Here is a 23248-nt window from a genome sequence, read left to right as displayed (position 1 = left end):
ACATTTTTTGAGTCATCACAGTCAAGAAGTCATTGAAATTCATTTTTCCTGTACCTTCTGGATCAATTTCACTTATCATCTTCGTAATCTCTTCTTTCTTTGGTTCAAAGCCCATTGCTCTCATCACCACCTTGAGCTCTCTAACATCAATGGTCCCAGTTGCATCAGTATCGAAGAGATCAAAAGCTTGGCGTAGCTCCTGTATCTGCTGTGGACTAAGCTCCAGCTTAGGACTCACTCTTTTTGGCTGGGAAGATGATGCCACGTTTGTCGTCTTAAAGCTGGAAGAAGCCTTCGGAGGTTCCGAGTCTTCTTTGGCCTGGAACAGGTTTCCCAGAGGGCCACGCATGCCCGGGGGGCGGCTGCGGGCCGGCTGTGTGTTAAGAGGAGGCAGCGAAAAGGCACAGGCCCTGCGAGGAGGCTGGCGTTTCTTCAGATCCATCTCCGACCTTACTATTGGATTTAATACATTGGAACTGTTGACATAACATTCCCCTCACCCATCACCCCACATATAATGTCCATAAAATCATCTATCTCAGGCCTATCTCATAGTAGGTGCTCATATTATTGATTTATTTGCTGTGCACCTCTGGGAAAGTCTCAGTTTTTTACCATGGTGCCTATAGCAGATATGTGCAAGCATGATAAGGGCTCAATGAGTGTTTGTTGTCATTATTATTAGTACTACTACTATTACCCAGAGCTATGTAGTTAGGTAGACCATGGGTCCCTGATTAGTTTTGTGGCTTTGGATAAGTTACCGAACCTTTCTAAAGCCCAGTGTTCTCATCCGTAAAATGGGGATAATAATTATTATAGGTCCTTAGATTTGTAAGGATTTGATAAGATTATATAAGTAAAATGATCACCATAGTGCTGGCCCATAGTAAATGCTCCATAAATGTTGATATTAGTACAAAAATAACAATAATAGCAATAATTATAATAATACATATTACTACCTGGCCTGATCACCATTAAGCCGGGCGGCAAAGTCTGAGCACCATTTCTCCTTTGTCACTAATGCTGTTGGTGGTGTCATATTCAAATAAGGATAACTTGGACCACCTTCTTAGCAGTGACCTGTGGCTCATGATCTCTGATCCGCCTGACACTGAGAGCTTGCTGGCTACCAAGTTCCCAGTGTTGGGATTTCTGGCATTACTTGCTCTATGGATTACTCAGGGGATACACTGAAAGTCAGTCTTCACTTAGGTCCTTGTTAATTATTTTGACTTCTTGCTGCATCCTTTCTATTATGAGGGAAGTCAAAAGACATCTTCCCCACTCCTCAAAGAAAAAGGCCTTGCCTGACTGGCGTGGCTCAGTGGTTGAGCATTGACCTGTGAACCAAGAGGTCATGGTTTGATTCCTGGTCAGGGTACACGCCTGGGTTGCAGGTTTGCTCCCTAGTGTGGGGTGTGCTGCCAATCGATGATTCTCTCTCATCATTTATGTTTCTATCTCTCCTTCTGATCTGAAATAAAAATACATTTTTAAAAAAAGAAAGAAAAAGGCCTGATTTGATGCTTGAAAATCTGGGGCCTTTGTGCTCTACTTTGTGACACAATAGGCTATTCTTAACTTAATGTCCTGTTCTTACATCTTTCTTGCTTTCTCAAGTAAGAAAATCAAATAAGAGGTAATATTTCACCCTCGGCAATAAATATTATTATCGCCATTTTTTCTACATAACTTGGACCCTTTACCAAAATGCTCTTGCGAAAGGGGGCCTGGCTGGAGTTCTCACTGAAACTCTAAGTGTAAAGCTCTGGGTCCCTCATCCTCTGCCTGTGTGATCTGAAGGTGTGTTTCTGTCAGGAGGCTGGAGAGATTTTACAGACAACCTTCTATGATCCTTGGAATCCCAGAGGTCCCTGCAAGCCTAGGCCAACCTGGATTGCACAGGCATCAGGGGTGGACCCCCAGTTCTCCAACATCCTGTGTAACCAAATGACCTTTTAGTTGTGCAACCCCTGAAATTCATACTTGCCAGCCAGCACACCATGACAAGTGCAGAGAGCACTAAACGGCTTTTGACAGAAAGTAGCTATGTGAGCCTGAGCTGGTTGCATCCCCTCTCTGGGTCTCTAGGAGATCTATTGCATGGCCCCCATACTTGAATGTGCTGTGACTCAGTCATTGACCATGGTGGGAGAGAGGAGAGAAATTTGGGAGGGTGCATTTCTCTTTGTTTGGTTTATTTCCACTCATCCCATTTTAATTTTGTCAGGGTCAGATAAGTAATTTATATTTCCTAGGTCAAATAACAGCAGACCTGAAAAAAAGTTAAGTCTTTACAAGTTCAAAAAAAAAGTCAATAGGTAAACTCTTTCTAAGCTAATTATGGGAAAAAACAGTGAATTCATAAGCCAAAACCATCTAGAAAAAGAACCCTCAAATGTTTGACTTTCTTCCTATTTTGAACACATGCACTGTTGACGGAATGAGAAGTGATCAGGGGGACGGCTTCAAGGCACAACCAACTCCCTGGTGAGCTTCCAGAGGCTGGCAGGGAAGGGCAAAGTTATAAGCAACTCAGAGCAATCTTGCCCTGGACTGTCTGGCACAAGAGCAGTTCCTGTAATTGAAACTGAGGTCATCAAAGCCCTACTTGGTTGGTCCCCACTGCCATTTCACAACTTCCACAACCAGGGCCTGAGCATCCCAGGCCTGCGTGATCTGGCCCTCGGCAGCCAGCCCAGCCTCCTCTCCTGCCATCCCTGGAGCAACAGGAGCCATCCCTGTCTCTTTTGGTGCCTTGAACTCACTTAAGCAAAACAGCCTTTGTGTACACTGTTCTCTCTGCCTGGAGATTTGTTTCTGTCCCCTTTGCCTGGTGAAGACTTCATCATAGCAAGGAGAAGGGCCCAGTGATTCTGTCACCACTTGCTTCTACAAGTACTTTTCGTTTGACCAAACCCCACTTTTGTTTTAATTCTGTTTATTTTGGGATCCTGGCACAAGTATACTTCACATCTCAATCTTTATAATTACTTTGAAGGGAGATTTAATTCATTTGTATCTGATGCCCACAAAAGCTAAATGTCCATCATTTTCCATTTTTAAAAAGCAGTGGTGTTTTAAAGCATCTCTATTTGAGCCAAGAAACCAAGTAGGACCTCAGTTTTAAGACGTTCATCTTCTAAAGCTCTTGATTAATCACAGTTCTACTGATTTTTCAAATAAATATGAAGATTATATAAATACACAACAATAATAAATATCTCTAAATCTGAAGAACAGCAGTTTGGGGGCTTAACTTCAGTGTGGGGCAGGGCATGGCTCCCTACTCCTCAGACTTCCCCAGTGACTAGGGAAGGTCCTCCAATAGTCCAAAAATGGGGGAGAGTGAAGGGAAGACAAAAAGGAGGAAATGAGAAAAAAACATGCACATCAAAAAAATTTTTTAGGTTCGGCGCTCCCGGCTAGGGGGTATATCTTCATGAATAACTTAAATGACCCCCCAAATTGGAATATCCGGCCCAATTACAGGGATGATGGGGGTGATGGAAGCAAATGGAATTATGCCCTGTTGGTTCCCATGTTGGGATTGGCTGCTTTTCGTTGGATTTGGTCTAGGGAGTCCCAAAAAGAAATAGAAAAAGAGCGAGAAGCATACCGTCGGAGGACGGCTGCTTTCCAACGGGATCTTGAAGCCAAGTACCATGCCATGATCTCAGAGAACCGACGTGCCGTTGCTCAGTTGTCTTTGGAACTTGAAAAGGAACAAAACAGAACGACTAGTTATCGAGAAGCCCTTATCGTTCAGGGACGCAAATTGGTGGAAGAAAAGAAGCTTTTGGAACAGGAACGGGCTCAGGTCATGAAAGAAAAGCGGCAGTTGCAGCCCTTGAGAAGTGCGTATCTGAGCTGCGTGGAAAAGGAGGAAGACTGGCAGAGGAGGGCCCAGCTGCTGCTGAAAGAGTTTGAAGGCGCTCTTTCAGAAAGACAGAGCATCTACTGCAGCCTGGTTCTCCCTCGCAGCAAGCGGCTGGAAATAGAGAAGAACTTACTGGTCCGAGCATCCACTGACCCAGTTGCTGCTGACCTAGAAATGGCAGCTGGCTTGACCGACATATTTAAGCATGATACCTACTGTGGTGATGTCTGGAACACCAACAAACGCCAAAATGGGAGACTCATGTGGCTCTATCTCAAATACTGGGAACTAATTGTCGAACTGAGAAAGTTTAAGAAATTAGAGAAAGCCATACTAGAAGAGTAAGACAAGAATGAAATGACACTTCTTTTAATGACTCAGGTCCGACTGTCATGGTGACATTCTGGGTTATACGATGGTTTCTTTTTTCCCTTCCTCCCGTGCTACCTGTGTGAGGCCACATGCACTGAGGGGCCTTGCAGCCTGCACCTCTGAGCGGTACAACAGCCCTCAGCAGACACGGGGTTTCCTCCCCATCCCCACAGTTATTCAGGAGGCAGTTTCTCAGAAGCAGTCTTTCAGCTATCAGCATTTTATTCAGCGGAGAGTATAACCTCATATCTTAGCTTTAGGGTAAAATTGTTTTTAGGAAAGCGAAATACAATAGTGATCCCCACTATAAGAAATTTCCTGTCTGCTTTTATCACTCCCTAAATAAATACTGTTTTTCCCTCGAATTATTTCTCTTCTAAAATTACATTTAGAAGTTGTCAGGTAGTGGATTAGAACTGCCTAACAGATGATAATAGGAAAATACTAATATTGTCAAGGTTTTGTATTGTTTTAAAGATCTCCCACCAAAGGGAAAGGGGGTTTCTTGTATCCAGTTGATACTCTAGTGAATGTTTGGAATTTGACTTGTGTCTGTATTCAATAGATATTGTTGACTAGTGCTGACATATAATAAAAGATACCTACAATTTAAAAAAAAATTTTTTTTAAGGCCCCTAAAAAAATGAGCATTTAAACTGCTTGTCAGATGGCTTCGTGACAAAGCCACCAGAGTGTCTTCACTGGCATTTACATAAACGCTGCTGGTGAGTTCACCACAGCTGCGAAGGCTAATGGAACCTAATTAGTCACTTCTCCCGGCACCAATGTCAGGATGATGAGCACCAGCTCTTTGCCTTGTTGCATATTAGATCATTCTATATAATAAATGCCTAATATGCAAATTGACCACACAGCTGAATGACCGGCAGATTGGCTTTGTCACCCCACCAAATAGACCTGGGGAAGTGTCTCAACCTTTTTGTGCCTGTTTCCCCATCCTATATAATAAAAGCCTAAGATGCAAATCGACCAAACGGCAGAATGACCAGTCACTATAATGCTCACTGACCACCAGGGGGCAGACTCTCAACCCAGGAGCTGCCCCCAGCCTGTAGGCCCCAGGCCAGCCAAGGTGGGTGCCAGCAGGAGGCAGCCCCCCGATTGCCCCACTGGTCGCCCTGCAGAGGGAGGTGACCGGTGGCAGCGGCGGCCAGGGCTGGCAAGCGGGCAGTGCCAGGCCGGCTAAGGCGGGTGCCAGTGGGGGCTCTCTGATTGCCCCACAGATTGGCCCTGATTGCCAGCCAGGCCTAGGGACCCTATCCGTGCACGAACTTCATGTACCGAGCCTCTAGTTAGGTAATAAAGTGTTAGCTGACAGGGTCCCTGCACTATAGCTTTGTGAGGGCACTGCATTTTGCCATGGGGGTGGAAAATATAAAGAAACTAATGCCACAATTGGCCTTAAACCCAAGTAAACCCAACCTGAAACTCAGGAGAACAAGGACAGTATTAACACTTCCCAAGCCCTTTGAAGATCCCCAGTGCACAATTCCAGGAATTTACCCAAGTAAGGGGAAGACAGGGCAGGCACACAAGCTGGAGCAGTTCACAACTGTGGTGGCGACAATTCAGTGTCTTTGGCCCTGTGCCTGCACTTTTTCAAAAATTGGAACACAGAGAGCAGTTATGTTCTGAGGCTGCCTCTCTCCCCAAGCATACCTCTCCCATAAAGCTATTGCTTAAGGAGGAAACCTCACTACCTAAACTCTCCCACAAATACCCAGCAAAGAACATCTCAGTATTTATGAATGAGGAAAAAGAGGGTGAGAGCAGTTACCAACAGCTTCAGCAAGCGGGGATTCATTCACCCTCTGTGGATCACACAAGATTTCAGGAAATAAATTTGCCTTTGGCAACTCTCCTATTTGAAATACAGGGACAGTTATGTGAGCACAAGAGTTGTGAGTGTGTGGGTCACACAGGGAGACTGCATGAGTGTGAAGAATGATCTCAATTTCTTTCATTCGCAGAAAGATGGAGCCACAAAAGGGAACTTTCCTCCAACTGCCTGACATGCAGGATATAAATAGAGATGTGCCACAGCTCAAAATAAGTCAGGCTACCTGTAAACGAGATGGTGAAAAGCCCAGAATGAGGGAAAACGAAGGCTCCTACAGGTCACCTAAGAGGCGAAAATACCTGGTTGTCTCACTGTGCAGTAGCTGCTGGAGGTGGGGGCGTGGGAGTAGAGGGGCCAAGGAGGGGGGCATGGTTCTGTAAGTCTTAAAAAGGGCAATTTCAAATAGGATTTTTCAATGGCCAGATAAAGTATTACCATACCCCAAATCAACATGAGTTAGCATCATAGGTCCACACCCACACACCACCAATGAAAGAGCCCGTAGTCACCCTTTGCTGAGTAGATATTTATGTAGCTATCGTATGAGTGGGTAGTTATGTGTGGTTGGTTGATTAATTCTACAGAGAAGCAGATTTCCATGGTACTGTTGTTACTAAGAACCTTAAGGAGCTGTCTACCCTTTGAATCTTCTGGAGATAAGTGAAGTAAGGCTTTGGAGAGCGGGAGGCCCCCTAGCTGAAGGAGATAGGACATACCCACATCTCCAACAATGATTAATAAATAGTGAAATGTCATCATTTTCTTGAATCGTATGCTAATAATAACACGGCCAGTTGTGGACTGGTAAACTGAAGCAGAGGAATAAAATGTTGTTTTTAAAACTTAGAATAGCCCTAGCCGGGTGGCTCAGTTGGTTGGAGCATCGTCCCATACACCAAAAGGTTGTGGGTTTGAGTCCCAATCAGCACTTACCTAGGTTGCAGATTCTATCTCTAGTCAGGGTGCGAATGAAAGGCTACAGGTTGATATTTCTCTTTTCTCTCTCTCTCTCTCTCTCTCTCTCTCTCTCTCTCTCTCTCTTTCTCTCTCTTTTCCTCCCTCCCTTGCTTTCTCTCAGTCTAAAAATCTATAAAAACATATCCTCGGGTGAAGATTTAAAAATAAGAAATAAAAAAACTTAGAATAATATAATATCACAACTGAAATATTAATATATACACCTAGAAGTAAAAATTTAAGCTGGGAGGAAGCTTAGAGGCTCCAAATCGTTAGCCCATGGCTATATTCCTCCTAGGTGACTCCCCAACACCGCCCCCCCCTTCTCTCTCCAGGGTATACAATTTTGTAATTAATTACCAACAATTAAAAATTAGGAGTCTTGCCAAAATGGAACATCTAGCCCCAATAGGCGTTCACTCCCCTTGGTGACAACTGCCTGGGGCTGGGGCGGTGGAGCACATCTCTTGTTTCACAGTCTCCACTCAGCCCACTTCCCCTGTGTATGTGATCTGCCCACAGCCAAGGTACACACCCATTTTTCTATCCCCTCCCCCGCCCTGAGGATCATCACCTTTGTTTGGCTAAGAAGGAAACTAAAGATCCCAAAAGGTTGCCCTCACCGGTTTGGCTCAGTGGATAGAGCGTCGGCCTGCGAACTGAAGGGTCCCAGGTTCGATTCCGGTCAAGGGCATGAACCTTGGTTGCGGGCACATCCCCAGTAGGGGGTGTGCAGGAGGCAGCTGATCGGTGTTTCTCTCTCATCGATGTTTCTAACTCTCTATCTCTCTCCCTTCCTCTCTGTAAAAAATCAATAAAATATATTAAAAAAAAAATAAAGATCCCAAAAGGTAAGGTGACTTGTCCAAGGTCACACCAAGGGTAGAGGTGAAACTACAAATTTAATTTAGGTTCTCTTTCCAACACATCATGATGCAAAATAATGTTCCTGACCTCCACACCAAGAGGCGTCCTTTCTATCTGGTTGTTTTCTGCTGTTTGTGTTGGTTTCTTTGGTGGAGGGACGATTGGCCTGGCATCCTGAGCTGTCTCCCCAGCTTCCCAAGGGCCGGAATGGGAGCTGAGTGAGGTCTGTACTTGGAGCACACTTTGAAACTGTGAACCCATGACTGGCACATTTCAAAGTGACAGTCAAGTGTGTCCCAGACAGGACAGTAACTGATCAGTCACAGTCACAGACAAGATTTCAGCTTTTAAGCCAGAGCTCTCCAAATTGTGCCCACTAGTATTTACTTATCTTTTCCTCCTTCCTTTTACCTAAACATCTCCAGTCATACAATGTCTTAAGTGACTCCAAAGGTATTAAGAAGGCAATAATACTGTAAAGTGAGGATCAGAATAATTTTAAGTACAGAAATGGAACTGTGAATGTAATCATGAGCAAGTGATTAAAATGGCCTCCTCAAAAAGTAATATCCATCTGGCTAATTAATAAAAAGGCCAAACACGAGAGAGAGGAAGAGAGAGAGAGAGAGAAAGAGAGAGAGAGAGAGAGAGAGAGAGAGAGAGAGAGAGAGAGAGAGAGAGAGAGAGAGAGAACATTGACCAGTTGCCTTCAGTACATACCCCTACCAGGCATTGAACCTGCAACCCAGGTATGTGCCCTGACTGGGAATCGAACCGGCAACCCTCCAGTGCACAGGACAATGCTCAGCCAACTGGCTGGGCTGAATTTTTATTATTTTTAGTGGATTTATTGAGAGGTAACACACCACATGCTTTTCATAAATAGCAGCTCTGGAACCATGATTAATTGACTCTACCTTACACTTGAATATGCTGGTTGTTATTAGTTATGTGGGCAGACATATCAAGGGCAAATATCAAGTTCATGAAACATGGTTTATAGGGAACAATCTGGAGCTTAGGGACTTGCATTCTCATTTGAAATTACCAATCATATACTTTTGGGTAAATCAATCTTCCCAGGTCTCAGTTTCTCTGTCTATAAAAGGAAGAGGTTGACTGTGATCTCTTGAGTAACTGTGAGCTCTGTGGTGCTCTGCAAGTGCACACACTGAACAAGCTGGAAGTAATATTAAATGTATTTGATGGCATAAAGGTGGGTGACAGAGAAATGCAGGAAGGAAAGACAGAATAAGACCATGGGTTTGGAGAAACTCCAGACTGTGATCTCACTTGCCTTTTGTAAAGAACCCTTGGCTTTTAAGTTTCCCAGACAAAAGTCACTCTCCCAGGGCTGAGATTGCTTGGGTCTGAGATGTTAGCTCGGTGATGGAGAGTGTGGCGGTAATTCAATATTTTCCATCAATTGATGCCTGAAGCCCCTAGGGTGGGTGGGGAGGGGACACCTTGTGTATATGAGATGGAATAGAATATTGAGGTCCCCAAGGAGGGGAGAAAGAGCATTGGTGACAAGACTGTGTCTTCCCTAAGTGGAAGAGTTTAAAAGTTCAGGTCAAAGTCAGAATATTAGCACAAATTCCTCATTTTGTAAGTTTTATAAATGAAGAAACTGAGATCCAGCAAGATTATATGGTGTAGGCCAATTTGTGTTAGAACAAGGCTAAGAATTAGGCTTATGATGGAGTGGAAAGGGCCCATAAAGGTAAGGGTAATGAACATGCCATTCAATGTGATATTCTCCAGCTCCTGGTCCAGTGCCTGACACATAGTAGGTGCTTCATAAGCAATGGTCATCACTGACCAATTGACTGACTTTCTGAATGAATGCATGTGTTTCCACCTTGTGTTCCCTGGTAACCAACTAGACCAACACATGATCCATTTGAAACAAAGGACTATTTTACTGGAGGTATCAGAAGGCTTTCTCTACTCACTGAGAGACACTATTTTTTCTTTATTGAGTAATACTTTCTGAGTATTGCTTCCTCTTTGTTTATACTATCAGAATGAATATCAGAGCCCTTACAGGAAGTTGGTGGAGCATGACAGAGAACTGGGGTTTCCTTTGATGTAGACTTAGTGGCTTTAACAGAGGAATGATCAGTAGTCGGCCGCACTGGTGTGCTGGTCTGGCACTCAGGGAAGTGGCCACCACTCCCATGATTGTGGAGTAGAAATTCAGTTGCAGGAAGTACACAGTTCAATTGAAGAATTAAAACGGCACCTCAACAGAGCCACTCTTGGGCTTTTCTTATAACCCATGTTTTCACATCTTTCCTTCGACTGTGTCCTTCTGTGGCTGCTACTACTTACAAGTAAGTCTGGGCATGGACTTTTGCAATTGGGTTGTGCAAGATAAAGATACAAGGATGGCCTTCATAATGTTTGCAGTAGAGAAAGTTTGGAAGCAACCTAAATGTTCACAAACAGGGAAGTGGACAAAATAAATTGTGATATATCTATGAAGCAAATAGTAAATCAGATTAAACAAAATGATATGAAGTGTCTCTGAGTCAATGTTAAATTTTTTTTTAAAAGGAGAGGAACAATGTGTATAGTAGACTTCTTTCTGTCCTTTGTGTTGTAGGGTGTGGCCCTACACAGATACTTCTTAATGTGTAGACTCTGGGAAGGAGAGCTGGGAATGGGAAAGAGCAGAGGGACTAGACTTTTCATGCACCTTTTATACTGTTTGTTTTACAGTGTATGTTTTTTTAAAGAAACCAATTAATTATAAACCTAAAAAGGGCTATATGTTAACTTCTTATTCAGGTAAGAGTTTTTATTCTTATGTGCCTGGTACTTAAGAAAAAAAAAAGAAGAGAGAGAGAGAGAATTGTGTTAGGATAACTGCTCTTCATTGATGAACAACAACTAGCCCAAATGGCTGAGATGTTTTCCTGGCTGACAATGAATGATTATTATTATTATGTATTTTTTTACTCTTTCCATCATCCCTGCCTTGTTCACAGGACTGAGCCACAAGTCTCTCCTAGCACATTGGTTCTCAAAGTGAGGTTCCAACACCAGCCATGTCAGCAATTCCAGGGAACTTGTTAGAATACATTTTTATGCCCTACTCCAGATCTAGTAAGTCAGGAATTCTAGTAGTTGAGCCAAGCATCTGTGTTTTAACCAGACTTCCCAGTGGTTCAGACGCTCCCCCAAGTCTGAGAGTCTTGCCTTAGTGGATCCTCCTTTAAACTGGAGAGCAGCAGTGGTTTCTTTACTCTGCAAGCATTACTTGCACTTTTCCTGAAGTGGACCAGTCTCACTCATCGCCTGCATCTTGCTCTCCTTTTCTCTTTATCCAGGGTCTTTGGAAGGGTCACGCACAGCCGAGGTGGGCCAGAATGCTTATCTGCCCTGCCACTACTCTCCAACCACCTCGGAGAACCTTGTGCCCATGTGCTGGGGCAGGGGACCCTGTCCTATAAGTCAATGTACGAGTATGATGCTCAGCACTGATGGAAGGCACTTGAACTACCAGAGATCCAGCAGATACCAGCTAAAGGGGAATGTCCACAAAGGAGATGTGTCCTTGACCATAGAGAATGTGACTTTAGCCGACAGTGGGACTTACTGCTGCCGTATCCAATTCCCAGGCCCAATGAATGATAAAAAATCAAACCTGGAGTTGGACATCAAACCAGGTGAGTGGACTTTGCATGTTTTCTTTACAAATAATCCTCTGCAGATCATATTAAATATAATAATTGTTCTCACTTCTCTCCTCACCAGTGACAGCCCTGGTGGTGGACCCCTAAGACTTAACAGGCCTATAAGCAATGTCCGGCCGTGTTTAATTCTTCCATCTATATTGAAACTTATGGAAAGGATCTATATAATGGCAGGAAAGACCTAGATCAATAGTTGGAACCCTGGCTGCTCATCAGATTCACTTGGGGGGCTTTTTAACACCGATAGATGCTAGAGCCCTACCCACAAACCAGAGAAACTAGTGTTTCTGGAAGTAGAGCCTGAGCACTGGGAGTTTACAAAGTCTTCCCCAGGTGCTGCTCCCCCGCCTGAAGCCAGGATTGAGACCCACTGAAATGTGGGTGTGCACGGGGGTGCATGTGCTTGTATGTTTTAAGGTTTATGGAGCATGTACTTGTGGCTGATGGAGCTGAATTCAACTCCAGTTCTGCCGCTTACTAGCTATGTAATGTTGCACCAGTTACTTAAACTGTTTGACCTTCTCCTCTATGAAATATGGTAATACCTATCATATAGGCCATTGGAAGGATTTTAGGAGATGTATTATGAAAAGCATTTAGTGTGTGGCTATTAGTTCTATTATTAACAATTAGACTGTGACAATGATGACTGTAACACAGTTTGTAAAATGTGTGATATACTCTTAATGAAGGTGTTTAGGTTGAAGGTGAGCATGTGTTTCTCTTTATTTATTGTCCTTTTACTTCCTTGAAATAAGCTCTCTGCTCTCAGAGAAGCGTCCTTCTTACACTGCTTTCTGACACTAGCCAAGGTCACCCCTGCTGGGACTCCACGGAGAGCCTTCACTACAGCCTTTCCAAGGATATTTACCACTGAGGAACATGGCTCAGGTAATTTTACATGGGTATAGGAGGAAGCCTTTAGTTGGTTTCCGAGTTCAGAGGATTTTGAATATGGGGAAAACGAGGAAATGGTGTAAGAACTGACATATAAATGTTTCTGTACACATGAGAGAGAATTTCAGGTGAGGGAGGTGCTGGAATAAACCTGTACTGAGAAATGTAATGAGGCCTGGGCCAGTACCTTTCACTTCTTTGGATCTCAGCTTTCTCTTCTGTCCAGAGAATTATGGTTTTCATGACCCAGTAAAATTCCTGACCCCCACCTAAAAGTATTTCTATCAACATATTTTGCCAAGTAAGAAAAGCAAAATTTCTATCTTAATATTGCTACCACTGCAAAAAAAGGGTTAGTCTGTTAAATTAAATAAATTTAATCTAATGAAAAACTCGTTACATTGCACTATTATTTTGTGATTTATTCCTGGACTGGTGATGTTTTGTCTTGAATTGACTCTAGTCCATGTTTGGGGTTGGATTCGGTGATTTCCTGGACTTCTTGTAACTGGAATAAGCCCGGCATCCTCCTTAGAATTTGATCTCAGTAGGAGCAGCTAAATTCTTTAAGTAATTGAGCTAGGCCTTTTCCATGCTGTTCTGGAAGAGAAGATAGGGTCAGAAAAGCAGTCTTCAGGTCACATTGATCAGAAAGATTAATCTTAAATATTTTCTCTCAGAGACCTGGTCTCTCCTACACTCTCTGGAGCTCATTTTTTTATTCCGTAAAATGCAGTTAAAAATAGGTAAATCTGACTTTCTAATGTCATAAATCTCATAAGTTGCATAGGGGGTGTGCAGGAGGCGGCTGATCGATGTTTCTCATCGATGTTTCTAACTTTCTATCCCTCTCCCTCTCTGTAAAAAATCAATTGGAAAAAAAAAAGAAAAGAGCCCAGACAGTGTGGCTCAGTAGCCTAGTGTAGACCCATGCATCAAGAGGTCACTGGGTCAATTCCCCCCTCAGGGCACATGCCTGGGTTGTGGGCCCGATTCCCAATGTTTCTTGTTGATGTTTCTCTCTCTCTTCCTCTCCCTTGCTCTCTCTCTCAAATCAATATAGAATCAATAAAAACATTTTTTTTAGAGTGTATACTAAAGCCATGGAGAACTAAATTGGAAGACCATTTCTGTCATTCACTAAGCTGTGTGACCTCGGTTAAGTCACTTCCTAATTCTTGGCTTCTTCATTTGTGTAATGGAGCTAATTGTCTCTACTTTAGGATAGTTGTTTTGAACGCTAAATGAGTTACTTCAAAAGTTTAGCACAATGCCTGCTCATGGTAAATTGTAGCTATAGTTATTTTTATCTTCATGTTTAGGCAACCAAATACCCTGTTTTCCTCTTATTGAGAAAATGCCAAACTTTTTCAAGAAAATTAACTTTTGTTATCTGTTGAAATCAAATTACAATAGAACGCCTGCCTGAGTGTCATCAATGTTGGGATTTTGTTGATTCTACTAGGGCCCTGTGGACACAATAAACTACATATTGAACATAGGTCTTCAGGGCAGAAATCTCCATTTCATAGAACATAAGTAGCTGGGTTCATTACCTGGGGGTGAAAAAAATCCTAAAATGGACATATAAGTGTTCAGTAAAATTTGTTGGTCTCCCAATTAATTATTGTAAAAAGTATAGAGTAGAATTCATTTCAAATAGGCTTATAAAGATTTTTTAAAAACTCAAATAAAAGAAAACATACTCTTTTAAAAATATATTTTTATTGATTTTGAGAGGAAGGGAGAGGAAAAGAGAGATAGAAACATCATTGATGAGAGAGAATCATCTATTGGCTGCCTCCTGCACACCCCACACTGTGAACCAAACCTGCAACCCAGGCATATGCCTTGACTTCGGAATCAAATCGTCATCTCTTGCTTCATAGGTCAATGCTCAACCACTGAGCCACAAAAGCTGGGCAAAAGAAAATATTCCCCCCCCCCCCAACAGATCTATATTTAGAACTAGACTTAAACATTAAGCAACACAGATAGGGCAGAATAGTTGACTTGGCAAGAAAAACAAAACTCAAGACTTGTCCTTTTCCTCAGAAGCACTTTCATGCTTTTACACAGGTCTTTAAGAATCATGTTCATTCTTTCTATCACTGCCCACTGTTGGGTGGAATAGCAAGCAGCAAGCCAATGTCTTTACTGGTACGTATACCAATGCATTTTAAATGCAAGAGAATTTCTATCTAAAAGGAAAGTCTGCTTTTAAGCAACAAAATATTTTTAACTGTCTGTTGGTTATTCTTCCTCTTTGTAGCAGAGACACAGACTCTGGAGACCCTCCATGATAAAAATCAAACAGTAAGTAACTTTTGTGTGTGTGTGAGCTAACATTGTGTTTAACCCAGAGGAAAGAAAGTGTGGCTTTAGTCTTCCTTCCTGCCCACTCTTTGTTTGGGAAAAATGCCTAATCTTCCTTAGTTTCAGATTCCTTGACTGTAACATGTTGCTGATAACACTTCTAACTGCTGTAACATGGGCCTGGTGTAAGCATGGAATGCAGTGATGCATGTGAAGGCCAGGCACATAGTTAGCCCTGGAAAACTAAAAAGAAGAAGCATTAGCATTGTGTCCCTCTTCTCAAAGTTCATAGCTGTACACCACTGTGGGCAAGTCAAAGATCCTCCATCTCCCTAGAACATGTTTTTTCTTGCTTCCATTGCAATCCGATTGAGAAAGATTATTTTTTGTTTGAATTTATTTATTTATTTATTTTTTTATTTACTTACTTACTTTATTTATTTATTTATTTATTTATTTATTTATTTATTTATGACAAGATACCAGTCAGGAATATTCTAAGCCAGGAATTTATATATCCAACTATAAATAAAAACAGGATGATTTTAGTGTCCCCCACTTTCTTCGAGTAAAGAGAAAAACCTCTTGAAAGCAAACTTCTAGCATTGATCAAAAAATTCTTTGAGGACTTATCTAGGGGTCCTCATTCATTTAACTCAATCTCGTACTTGTGTGTTCACAACTGAGGCTCAACATTTTGTATTTCTTCCCTCTTTGCGATCAAGGACTGCCTTTTAAGTGTGCACCCATAATGCTTGATGCACAATACCTTGCAAATAGCACTCCTGTAGTAAATGTTTGTTGAGTAAATGGAAGATTTAATTTCCTTGACTTTGTTTTAAAAGTGTTTCCTGTTGTTGGTTTTAAAGGGGGACCATGGACTGAAATTTTACGAGAGGATTTTCTGTGTGACTCTCAGTTATCAAAAAGTCAAATTAATTACAGCAATAGCAATAGCTATTATTGATTAAACATTTATGATGTATCAGACCCTATGCCACGCATTTAGTGTTTTTTGTCACTTACATTTCCCAATAACTCTATAAGATGACTCAGCTCTTGAGGACCAAGCTTGGAGTTGAACTCATGACTGTCTGGCTTTTAAGTCACAGTCTTTCTGCAAAAATAGTGGTTTCACTGCAAGCCACCAAATTTAGACCATTCTGAAACTTTATGGGAACACAAAGGGGTGTGAATGAAGAGGATTCTACTCTAAAGCCCATTTCTGTGGGAGAGGGGAGTCCACTTACTAAGAGCTCCTTCTTTGCACAGCACAGAAGGGCACATTTTATTCCCTTGTGAACTCCAAAGATTAAGCACTTCATTTCTTTGGGTGTTTTGAGGCTTGTCAAGAAAGGAACAGATCACGGGTGTTTTCTAGGTTCCTGTATTCCTGTGATGCTGCAATAAGGATGGTCCAATGCATAAGTCGTGAAAATGGCTGAGCATACAACCTATTTCTGGCCATAAGCTGCAATTCTGTTTGTGTTTCCATAGCAAATATCCACATTGGCGGATGAGTTACAAGACTCTGGCTACAAGACCACCAGAATAAGTGTCTATATTGGAGCAGGGGTCACTGCTGGGCTGGCTCTGGTTCTTATCTTTGGTGCTTTAATTCTCAAATGTAAGTCACTTGATGTTGTATGTCTTTGCCTCTGTTAGGAACTGCTAATATAGGAACAAACGTAAACCTAGGTAGAAATATAAGTTTATATTTATACCTAAAGATGATTAGACTGGCTCTGGCCAGTGTTGCTTAATGGTTACAGTGTTGGCCTGTACACTGAAGGAAGGGTCCTAGTTGTGATTCCCGATAAAGAGCTCGTGCCTGAGTTCCAGGTATATACCATCCCTGGCCCTGGTCGGGGTGCATGCGGGAGGCGACCAATCAGTGTGTCTCTCTCACGTTGATGTTTCTCTCTTCCCCCCTCCCTCCCACTCTCTCTAAAAAAAGCAATGGAAAAAATATCCTCGGGTAAGGATTTTAAAAAAAAAGTAATAGACTGCATAGTAGGTGTAGAGAAACATGTTTTCATTATTTCTTAAAGGTCCTAGAATAAAATTGAAACTTTGATTATGACTTAAAATGTCCTATAGATCTAGCTCTAGCCTGCCACTCAGACCTTATCTTGGGTCACTCTCTTATTCCAGCCATGTTTTCAGTTTCAGGAACTCACCATGTTCTTTATTAGGAGTTCTCTCTGCCTGGGATTCTCCTTCTGGCTCTTTACTTGGCTGACTCATTCTCTTCTTCCAGAGCTGACCTTCAAGGTCACCTTTTCTGAGAGTGCTTTCCTGACCTCTATTATAAGTTCCAGTGCATTGTTAGTTTCCTTTATATCATAGCACAATGAGAAATTATTATTGTTGTTATTATTACTTTTGAAATCCACCCTCACTAGAACACAAGTTTCACAAACTCGGGGCTCATAATTTACCTTTGTGTCCTTGATGTTTAACATCCTGCCAGACACAAAGTAGGTGTTCCATGTATTTGTCAAATATGAAAAATGGTCCAACCAGCATGGCTCAGTGGTTGAGCGTTGACCTATGACCCAAGAGAATCCCAGTTTGATTCCCAGTCAGGGCACATATCCGGGTTGCAGGCTTGATGCTCAGTAGGGGGCGTGCAGGAGGCAGCCAATCAATGATTCTCTCTCATCATTGATGTTTCTATCTCTCTCTCCCTTCCTCTCTGAAATAAATAAAAAAAATTTAAAATAAAATGAAAAATGCATCTTTATTACTTTCAAGCATAGTTCATGTAATAAACCAAGACACACATTAGTAGTTTGATTTAATTCAATTTAAGGGAAACCAGATTTCCTTAAATAATCCTTGCCTCCTATGAGCCCATTTTTTTTTTAAATTTATGAAAGCAATTTTAATTGACTTTTCTTCACCTTTTTACCCAGGGTATTCTCATAGGAAAGAGAAGTTACAGAATTCCAGGTAAGAATAAGGGATGAGGTGAAAGAAGGTGGGAATCTTGGAGGTTTCTACACCAATATGGCTTTGATCTTTGCTTTTAGAAGTTCTGCCCTGGGACTCTGGGATCTAATCTTATATTTCCTTTTTGCTTTAGGATTTATGAAATGTAAACATGCTCCTCTGTTTACTTCCTGATCTCTCTAGCTTCCTTAGTCCTAAAGTTAAGGTATAGAAGTCATCTCCCCATGACAGGAAGTGCATATTTCTTTCTATTTTAATAAGCCTTTTTAGTTGACCGACCCTTCAATTGATGGATTATCTACTACATTCAGGCTCTGGTTGGGCACTGTGCCCCATAAGTAAACAAGAAACCAAGAATCTAATCTCAGGGCTTTTATAGCCAAGTCCAGTTGTTCTTAACTTTGATAACCCATTAGAATTACTTACACAATCTGTTGTCATCCCCAGAGCAAATAAACCAGATTCTTTACAGATAAAGTCTGAGCATAGATATTTTTGTAAAGCTTCCCACGTGATTCTAATGTGCAAATAGGGTTGAGAATGACTGGTCCTTTATATTGCAGTCTTAGTGTCCATTCCTGACTATTTGCACATAGGTCCGTACACACATATGCATACACCCCAATTACATTTACATATAGCATACATAACTTTTACTTCATTTTAGCAACATTTGGTACATTGATAGAATGCAGTATGTATCAAGAAAAAAAACAACTCTGTCCATTGAATACTATCTAAACTAATAATAATTTTAGACTAAATAGAGATAATATACTTATGAAAACAAAATAGTCTACAGTAAATAGTCAGAAGCCAAAAAAGGTCAAGTAAAATATGTATCAATGGTTTTAGATTATCTGTGTCACTGTTCTTTAATAGAGCTGAAACCTGAAATGTGATAACATTAATAGTGACATTTACATGCATTAATTCATTATTTGTCACGCCATTTGGTTAATGTTCATCTCTACCTATAAAGGTAAACTCCATAGAAAATAAGGAACTTGTCTGCCACATTAACAACTGTATCCCCTAGCACAGCACCTGATACTTAGTAGGCACTAAGTATTCAATATTTTATTATGAATGAATAAATGCTCCTTATAGCAGCCTGGTCAGATTGAGTGCTAATTATTCCCATTTTACAGATGAGGATCCTGAGACAAAGTTTTCTAATATGTAACCTTCATGGGATGTGTGTTTTATTCACTGCTATGTCTCTTGCTGCATGAAACAGTGTGTAACACACTAAATAGTTCCTGAGCAAATGAAATAAAACTCAAGATTACATGGCTGGTTTAGTGACAGGGATAAAATTCAAACTCAAATCTGATTGGATACAGAACATATTTATTTCTTTTTTGTTTTTTGAAATTGTTCCAGCCCACAAAATAATTGAACTAATGATACAAGGAATAGTAGAATCCTTCACCAAGATGTGTAATTTAACATTTTAATATGTTTGCTTTATCTATTTTTTATACACACGTGTGTGTTTTTTCTGAACTGTTTTCAGGACATTTCGACATCTTGACACTTCACTAAACTTCAGTTTGTATCTCATCTGAATAAGGATATTCTCTTCGATCACACAATGCCATTGTTTTTTGTTTCCAACAATGCCATTTTTACACCTAAGGAAATTAAGAGTAATTCAAATTGTCTTAATGTTCTTCAAATTATTCTGTTTTACGGTTTCTCCCCCAGTCAGGATCCAGTCAAGCATCATGTACTGCATTTGGTTGGCATGTCTTCAGCAAAGCCTATTCTCTTTTTGTTCTATGTCTCCTGGGAAATGCTTACCTGAAATGCGACATTTTATTTCCACAGCCTCATCACTTTGGCCAACCTCCCTCCTCCCTCAGGGTTAGAAAATACAGTAGCAGAGGGGATGCGCTCAAGGGAAAACATCTATACAATTGAGGAGAACCTATATGAACTGGAGGACCCGTCTGCGGATTACTGCTATGTCATTAGTGGGTAGCAAGCCTGACAACTCCGGGTCTTCACCCTTCTATGCCATCAGACCCAGCTTCATTCGGGAGCTTGTATTGTCTTCTTTGAAAGCTATCAGATGTGTCAGCTGATTGACTTTAAGGTTCTGCCTGCGGCTACCCAGCATTCTTTATCCAGTTTCTGAGGATAAGCTCACAAAAGGATTGAACCATCATCTACCCAGTACTCAGACTTGTTACTACCTTACCTCTGCATTCCAGCCAACAGGTTCCTCAACTCAGAGACTGCTAATCAGGGCATTAGAACTCAAATGAGCTTCTCTGTGAAGTAAGAATTCTTAATGTGGGGACTCCTGAATTCCAGGATTTTCAGTCCCATGATGTGTCCACGAAGCTCCTGAGAAGGTGGGGCGGGGGTGGGGGGGAACGTGCTGAGGAGCTATATGCATGCCTTTTTGGGTACAGAAAGTCTAAAGGGGCCACTGATTTCAAAGAGAAGGTTGACTCATAAAAGGTGAAGAAACTCCTGGAGTAGACTAGATGGCCTTGAAGGTTTCCTTTGAGTCTCAACGTTTAAGCTTCTTTGAATGAAGGCTCTCCTACAGATACCAACTTACACTCTCCTTCTCCAGTGAAGAAGTCGGCTCAGCAAGCCGTGGTGTGGCAGGAGCTCCTGGGGAAAAAGGAAGTGCACTCACTCATGTGTGTTGTCAAGTTCTGCTTGGGGAGAACTCAAAGGGAAACATCTCTGACCAACTTCTCCATTCAAGGAGAGAACCGGGGACATGTTTTTCACAGAAAAAGAAGCAGTGACTGGGATGCCTATTCCGTTTCCTGGTGGAAGGAAAACGAAGGGCTGCAGCAATCTGTACTAGTCAGCCTCAGATCCCTTGGAGGGAAGACAGTGGTCCCTAAGCTTCCATTCCAAGACTGTGGAGACTAGCTCTGCCTTCCTTATTTGTTGCCTCTGCTCTCACACATAATAGAAATTCATTAGGTGTCTTTGGAGTGAAAGCATTAAATATGCAGAAAGGTAGCTTTCTGGAAAGCCCTTCCATTGGGGCGCTCAGACAGAGCTCTGCCACCTCACTTCTTGGAGAACTCACAGACCCTAAGCTCCATCGGTGCTCCTATGTAGGCAGAAGTGACTGTTTTCAGACAGTGACAATATGCACCTCACTGTCTGAAAACTGCCCCTCCCTCGGTGATGACCAACCTGCTGCTGTGCTGCATGCCATGGATGCTAGTCACCTGGAGGGAAGTGACTTCAGAAGACACGTAGACCACATCAGTGGTTCCCTCCAAAGGATATTCTTACCCACAGAAATCTTTAAACAAGGGTATATTTATACACGGACGATCGTTGCAATGATGTTTGCAAAACCTTTTTTCATTGATAGGGGAATAGTTGATTATTGTGGTCCATCAGCACACTGAGGCAGGTAAGAAGAATTAGGTGGTTTCATTGTTGAGCTGTTTTGCTAATTTAACAAATATTTATTAGTGCTTACTATGTGCCAGGTAATCTGATGCTGAGACCAGAGAGAGAGACCAAATAGACACATCCCTGACCCCATGGAACTTCTAGTTTGACAGGCAGGAGAATTTGTTCTATCCATTCACTGTTAACATTTACTGGCATCAACTTTGTCAGGCACTGTTTTAGTCCCTAGGAATACAACAGTGATGAAACCCTTAATCTGACAAAGTTTATGTTACTTGTCAGAGGGAAATGCTATATTGCTAAATCAAAAGAAAAAAAAAGTTCTAAAATAATATATACAATTGATGCATAATTTTTTTTAATCTTTAAAAAATCTGGAAGAATATACCCAAGTTAATATGGTTACCACAAGGGCAAATAGTTAAGAGATAGACTCAGCCTGGCCAGTGGGGCTCAGTGGTTAAGCGTCAACCTACGAACCAGGAGGTCATGGTTCGATTCACTGTTGGGGCACATGCCTGGGTTGCAAGCTCGATTCCCAGTGTGGGGCGTGCAGGAGGCAGCTGATCAATGATTCTCTCTCATCATTGATGTTTCTATCTCTCCCTCTCCGTTCTTCTCTGAAATCAATAAATATATATTTTTTAAAAAAGATAGACTTTCACCTTTTTTTACATGCTTCTGTGTTTGATGATCTCCATTTTTCTCTTATAATAGAATGATAAGATTTAAGCATTGTAGCAGTGATTTCCTGTCTGCCCTCCACTTCATAGAAAGAAATGAAGACTGGGACAGGTTAACTTAAAGAGCAAGTCTGGCAGTGAGCTAGGACTGGGACCCTAGTTTTCAGAGTAGGATTTACTTTCCATCAGTTATTTGGAATGGGACAGATGGCAGAAAGGGGAACGAAAAGCTCTTACCAGTGCCCTGGAGATGACAAGTGGTAACTTAATCACAGTGTAATAATATATTTTATTGATTTTCTACAGAGAGGAAGGGAGAAGGATAGAGAGTTAGAAACATCGATGAGAGAGAAACATCGATTCTGCTGCCTCCTGCACACTCCCTACTGGGGATGTGCCCACAACCCAGGTACATGCCCTTGACCGGAATTGAACCTGGGACCCTGTAGTCCACAGGCCGATGCTCTATCCACTGAGCCAAACCTGCTAGGGCTCAGCATACATTTTAAGTAATTGTTACTAGCACAGGCTTTTCCACTTGGTGCCCAGGTTCTACAGAGGTTTTAGTTTGGGAGAGTTACAGAGTCCTTTAGCAAATGACCCTAACACTATCTGGCTAAAAGCACAATGCTATTAAGTCTCTTTGACTCAGCCAACTTCCCTAAAACTGATGTGAAAGAAGTGTCTGACAATCATGTGACAATGCAACAAGGCACACTGGTTACATGTGAAAGTGTTCATTCAAAAGCAAATATGCGACGATGTCATCTATTAACATAAGAAACATTCAAACCTGTAAAGAATTTTTGTGAGTTTATTTTGAGCCAAACTGTCGACAATTGCCGGAAAGCAGAATCTCAATGGATTGGGATAATCCGCAGAATGGCAGATTTTCACCTTGTTTTATACTCTACAGTCAAAGGAGGAGATGTAAGTGTGTTACATGAAATCCATTGGTGATAGATTAGGGAGGTGGGAGAAAGCAAAGCGGGGAAACCTCTGGGATTGGATAAAAAGTAAAATGATATTTATCAGTAAGAATGTATGCACCCCTATGTTCATAGCAGCACAGTTTACAATAGCTAAGATCTAGAAACAGCCCAAGTGACCATCAGTAGATGAGTGGATAAAAAGCTTTGGTACGTTTATACCTGGAATACTATGCAGCAGTAAAAAAGAATATGTTACCCTTTGAGACAGCATGGAGGGACCTGGAGAGTATCATGCTAAGTGAAATACATCAGTCAGAGAAAGACACCTATCACATGATCTCAATCATATTTGAAATCTAAGTAACAAAATAAACTGATGAACAGGGAGGATCCAGAGACATGAAAGCATAACAGAGTAT

General features: G+C 41.7%; 3 protein-coding genes across 6 annotated transcripts in view; 2 read left to right on the top strand and 1 right to left on the bottom strand.

Annotated features, from left to right (window-relative positions):
- LOC102245029 (centrin-2-like) overlaps window positions 1-1374 on the bottom strand; it is a 2025-nt gene extending 651 nt beyond the window's left edge. The window contains exon 1 of the mRNA XM_005870608.2: window positions 3-1374. Within this exon, the coding sequence (XP_005870670.1) occupies window positions 3-442 (440 nt within the window). The 5' untranslated portion in view covers window positions 443-1374. The remainder of the gene's footprint in view (window positions 1-2) is intronic.
- Window positions 1375-1737: 363 nt separating this feature from the next.
- On the top strand, window positions 1738-4694 carry LOC102249145 (coiled-coil domain-containing protein 127). The gene has a single exon (XM_005870538.2). The coding sequence runs from the start codon at window positions 3380-3382 to the stop codon at window positions 4229-4231; it is 852 nt and encodes a 283-aa protein (XP_005870600.1). The 5' UTR covers window positions 1738-3379; the 3' UTR covers window positions 4232-4694.
- A 1671-nt stretch (window positions 4695-6365) lies between these two features.
- Window positions 6366-23248, top strand: part of HAVCR2 (hepatitis A virus cellular receptor 2) — a 32192-nt gene continuing 15309 nt past the window's right edge. The window contains exons 1-7 of one of the 4 annotated variants that reach the window (XM_014543157.1): window positions 6366-6450; window positions 11279-11617; window positions 12452-12535; window positions 14814-14857; window positions 16355-16484; window positions 17776-17812; window positions 19646-21722. In XM_014543157.1, coding sequence (XP_014398643.1) covers window positions 11371-11617; window positions 12452-12535; window positions 14814-14857; window positions 16355-16484; window positions 17776-17812; window positions 19646-19799 — 696 coding nt within the window. In that variant the 5' untranslated portion in view covers window positions 6366-6450; window positions 11279-11370 and the 3' untranslated portion in view covers window positions 19800-21722. Of the gene's footprint in view, window positions 6451-9983; window positions 10280-11278; window positions 11618-12451; window positions 12536-14813; window positions 14858-16354; window positions 16485-17775; window positions 17813-19645; window positions 21723-23248 lie in introns of those variants that run through there. The other 3 variants (XM_005870539.2, XR_001362935.1, XM_014543156.1) reach the window with 3 other exon arrangements.

This window comes from Myotis brandtii, unplaced genomic scaffold (genome assembly GCF_000412655.1).
Source record: "Myotis brandtii unplaced genomic scaffold, ASM41265v1 scaffold32, whole genome shotgun sequence".
Classification (NCBI taxonomy): domain Eukaryota; kingdom Metazoa; phylum Chordata; class Mammalia; order Chiroptera; family Vespertilionidae; genus Myotis; species Myotis brandtii.
The sequence above is the reverse complement of the archived record's forward strand: the minus strand, read 5'-3'. Positions and strand labels throughout refer to the sequence as shown.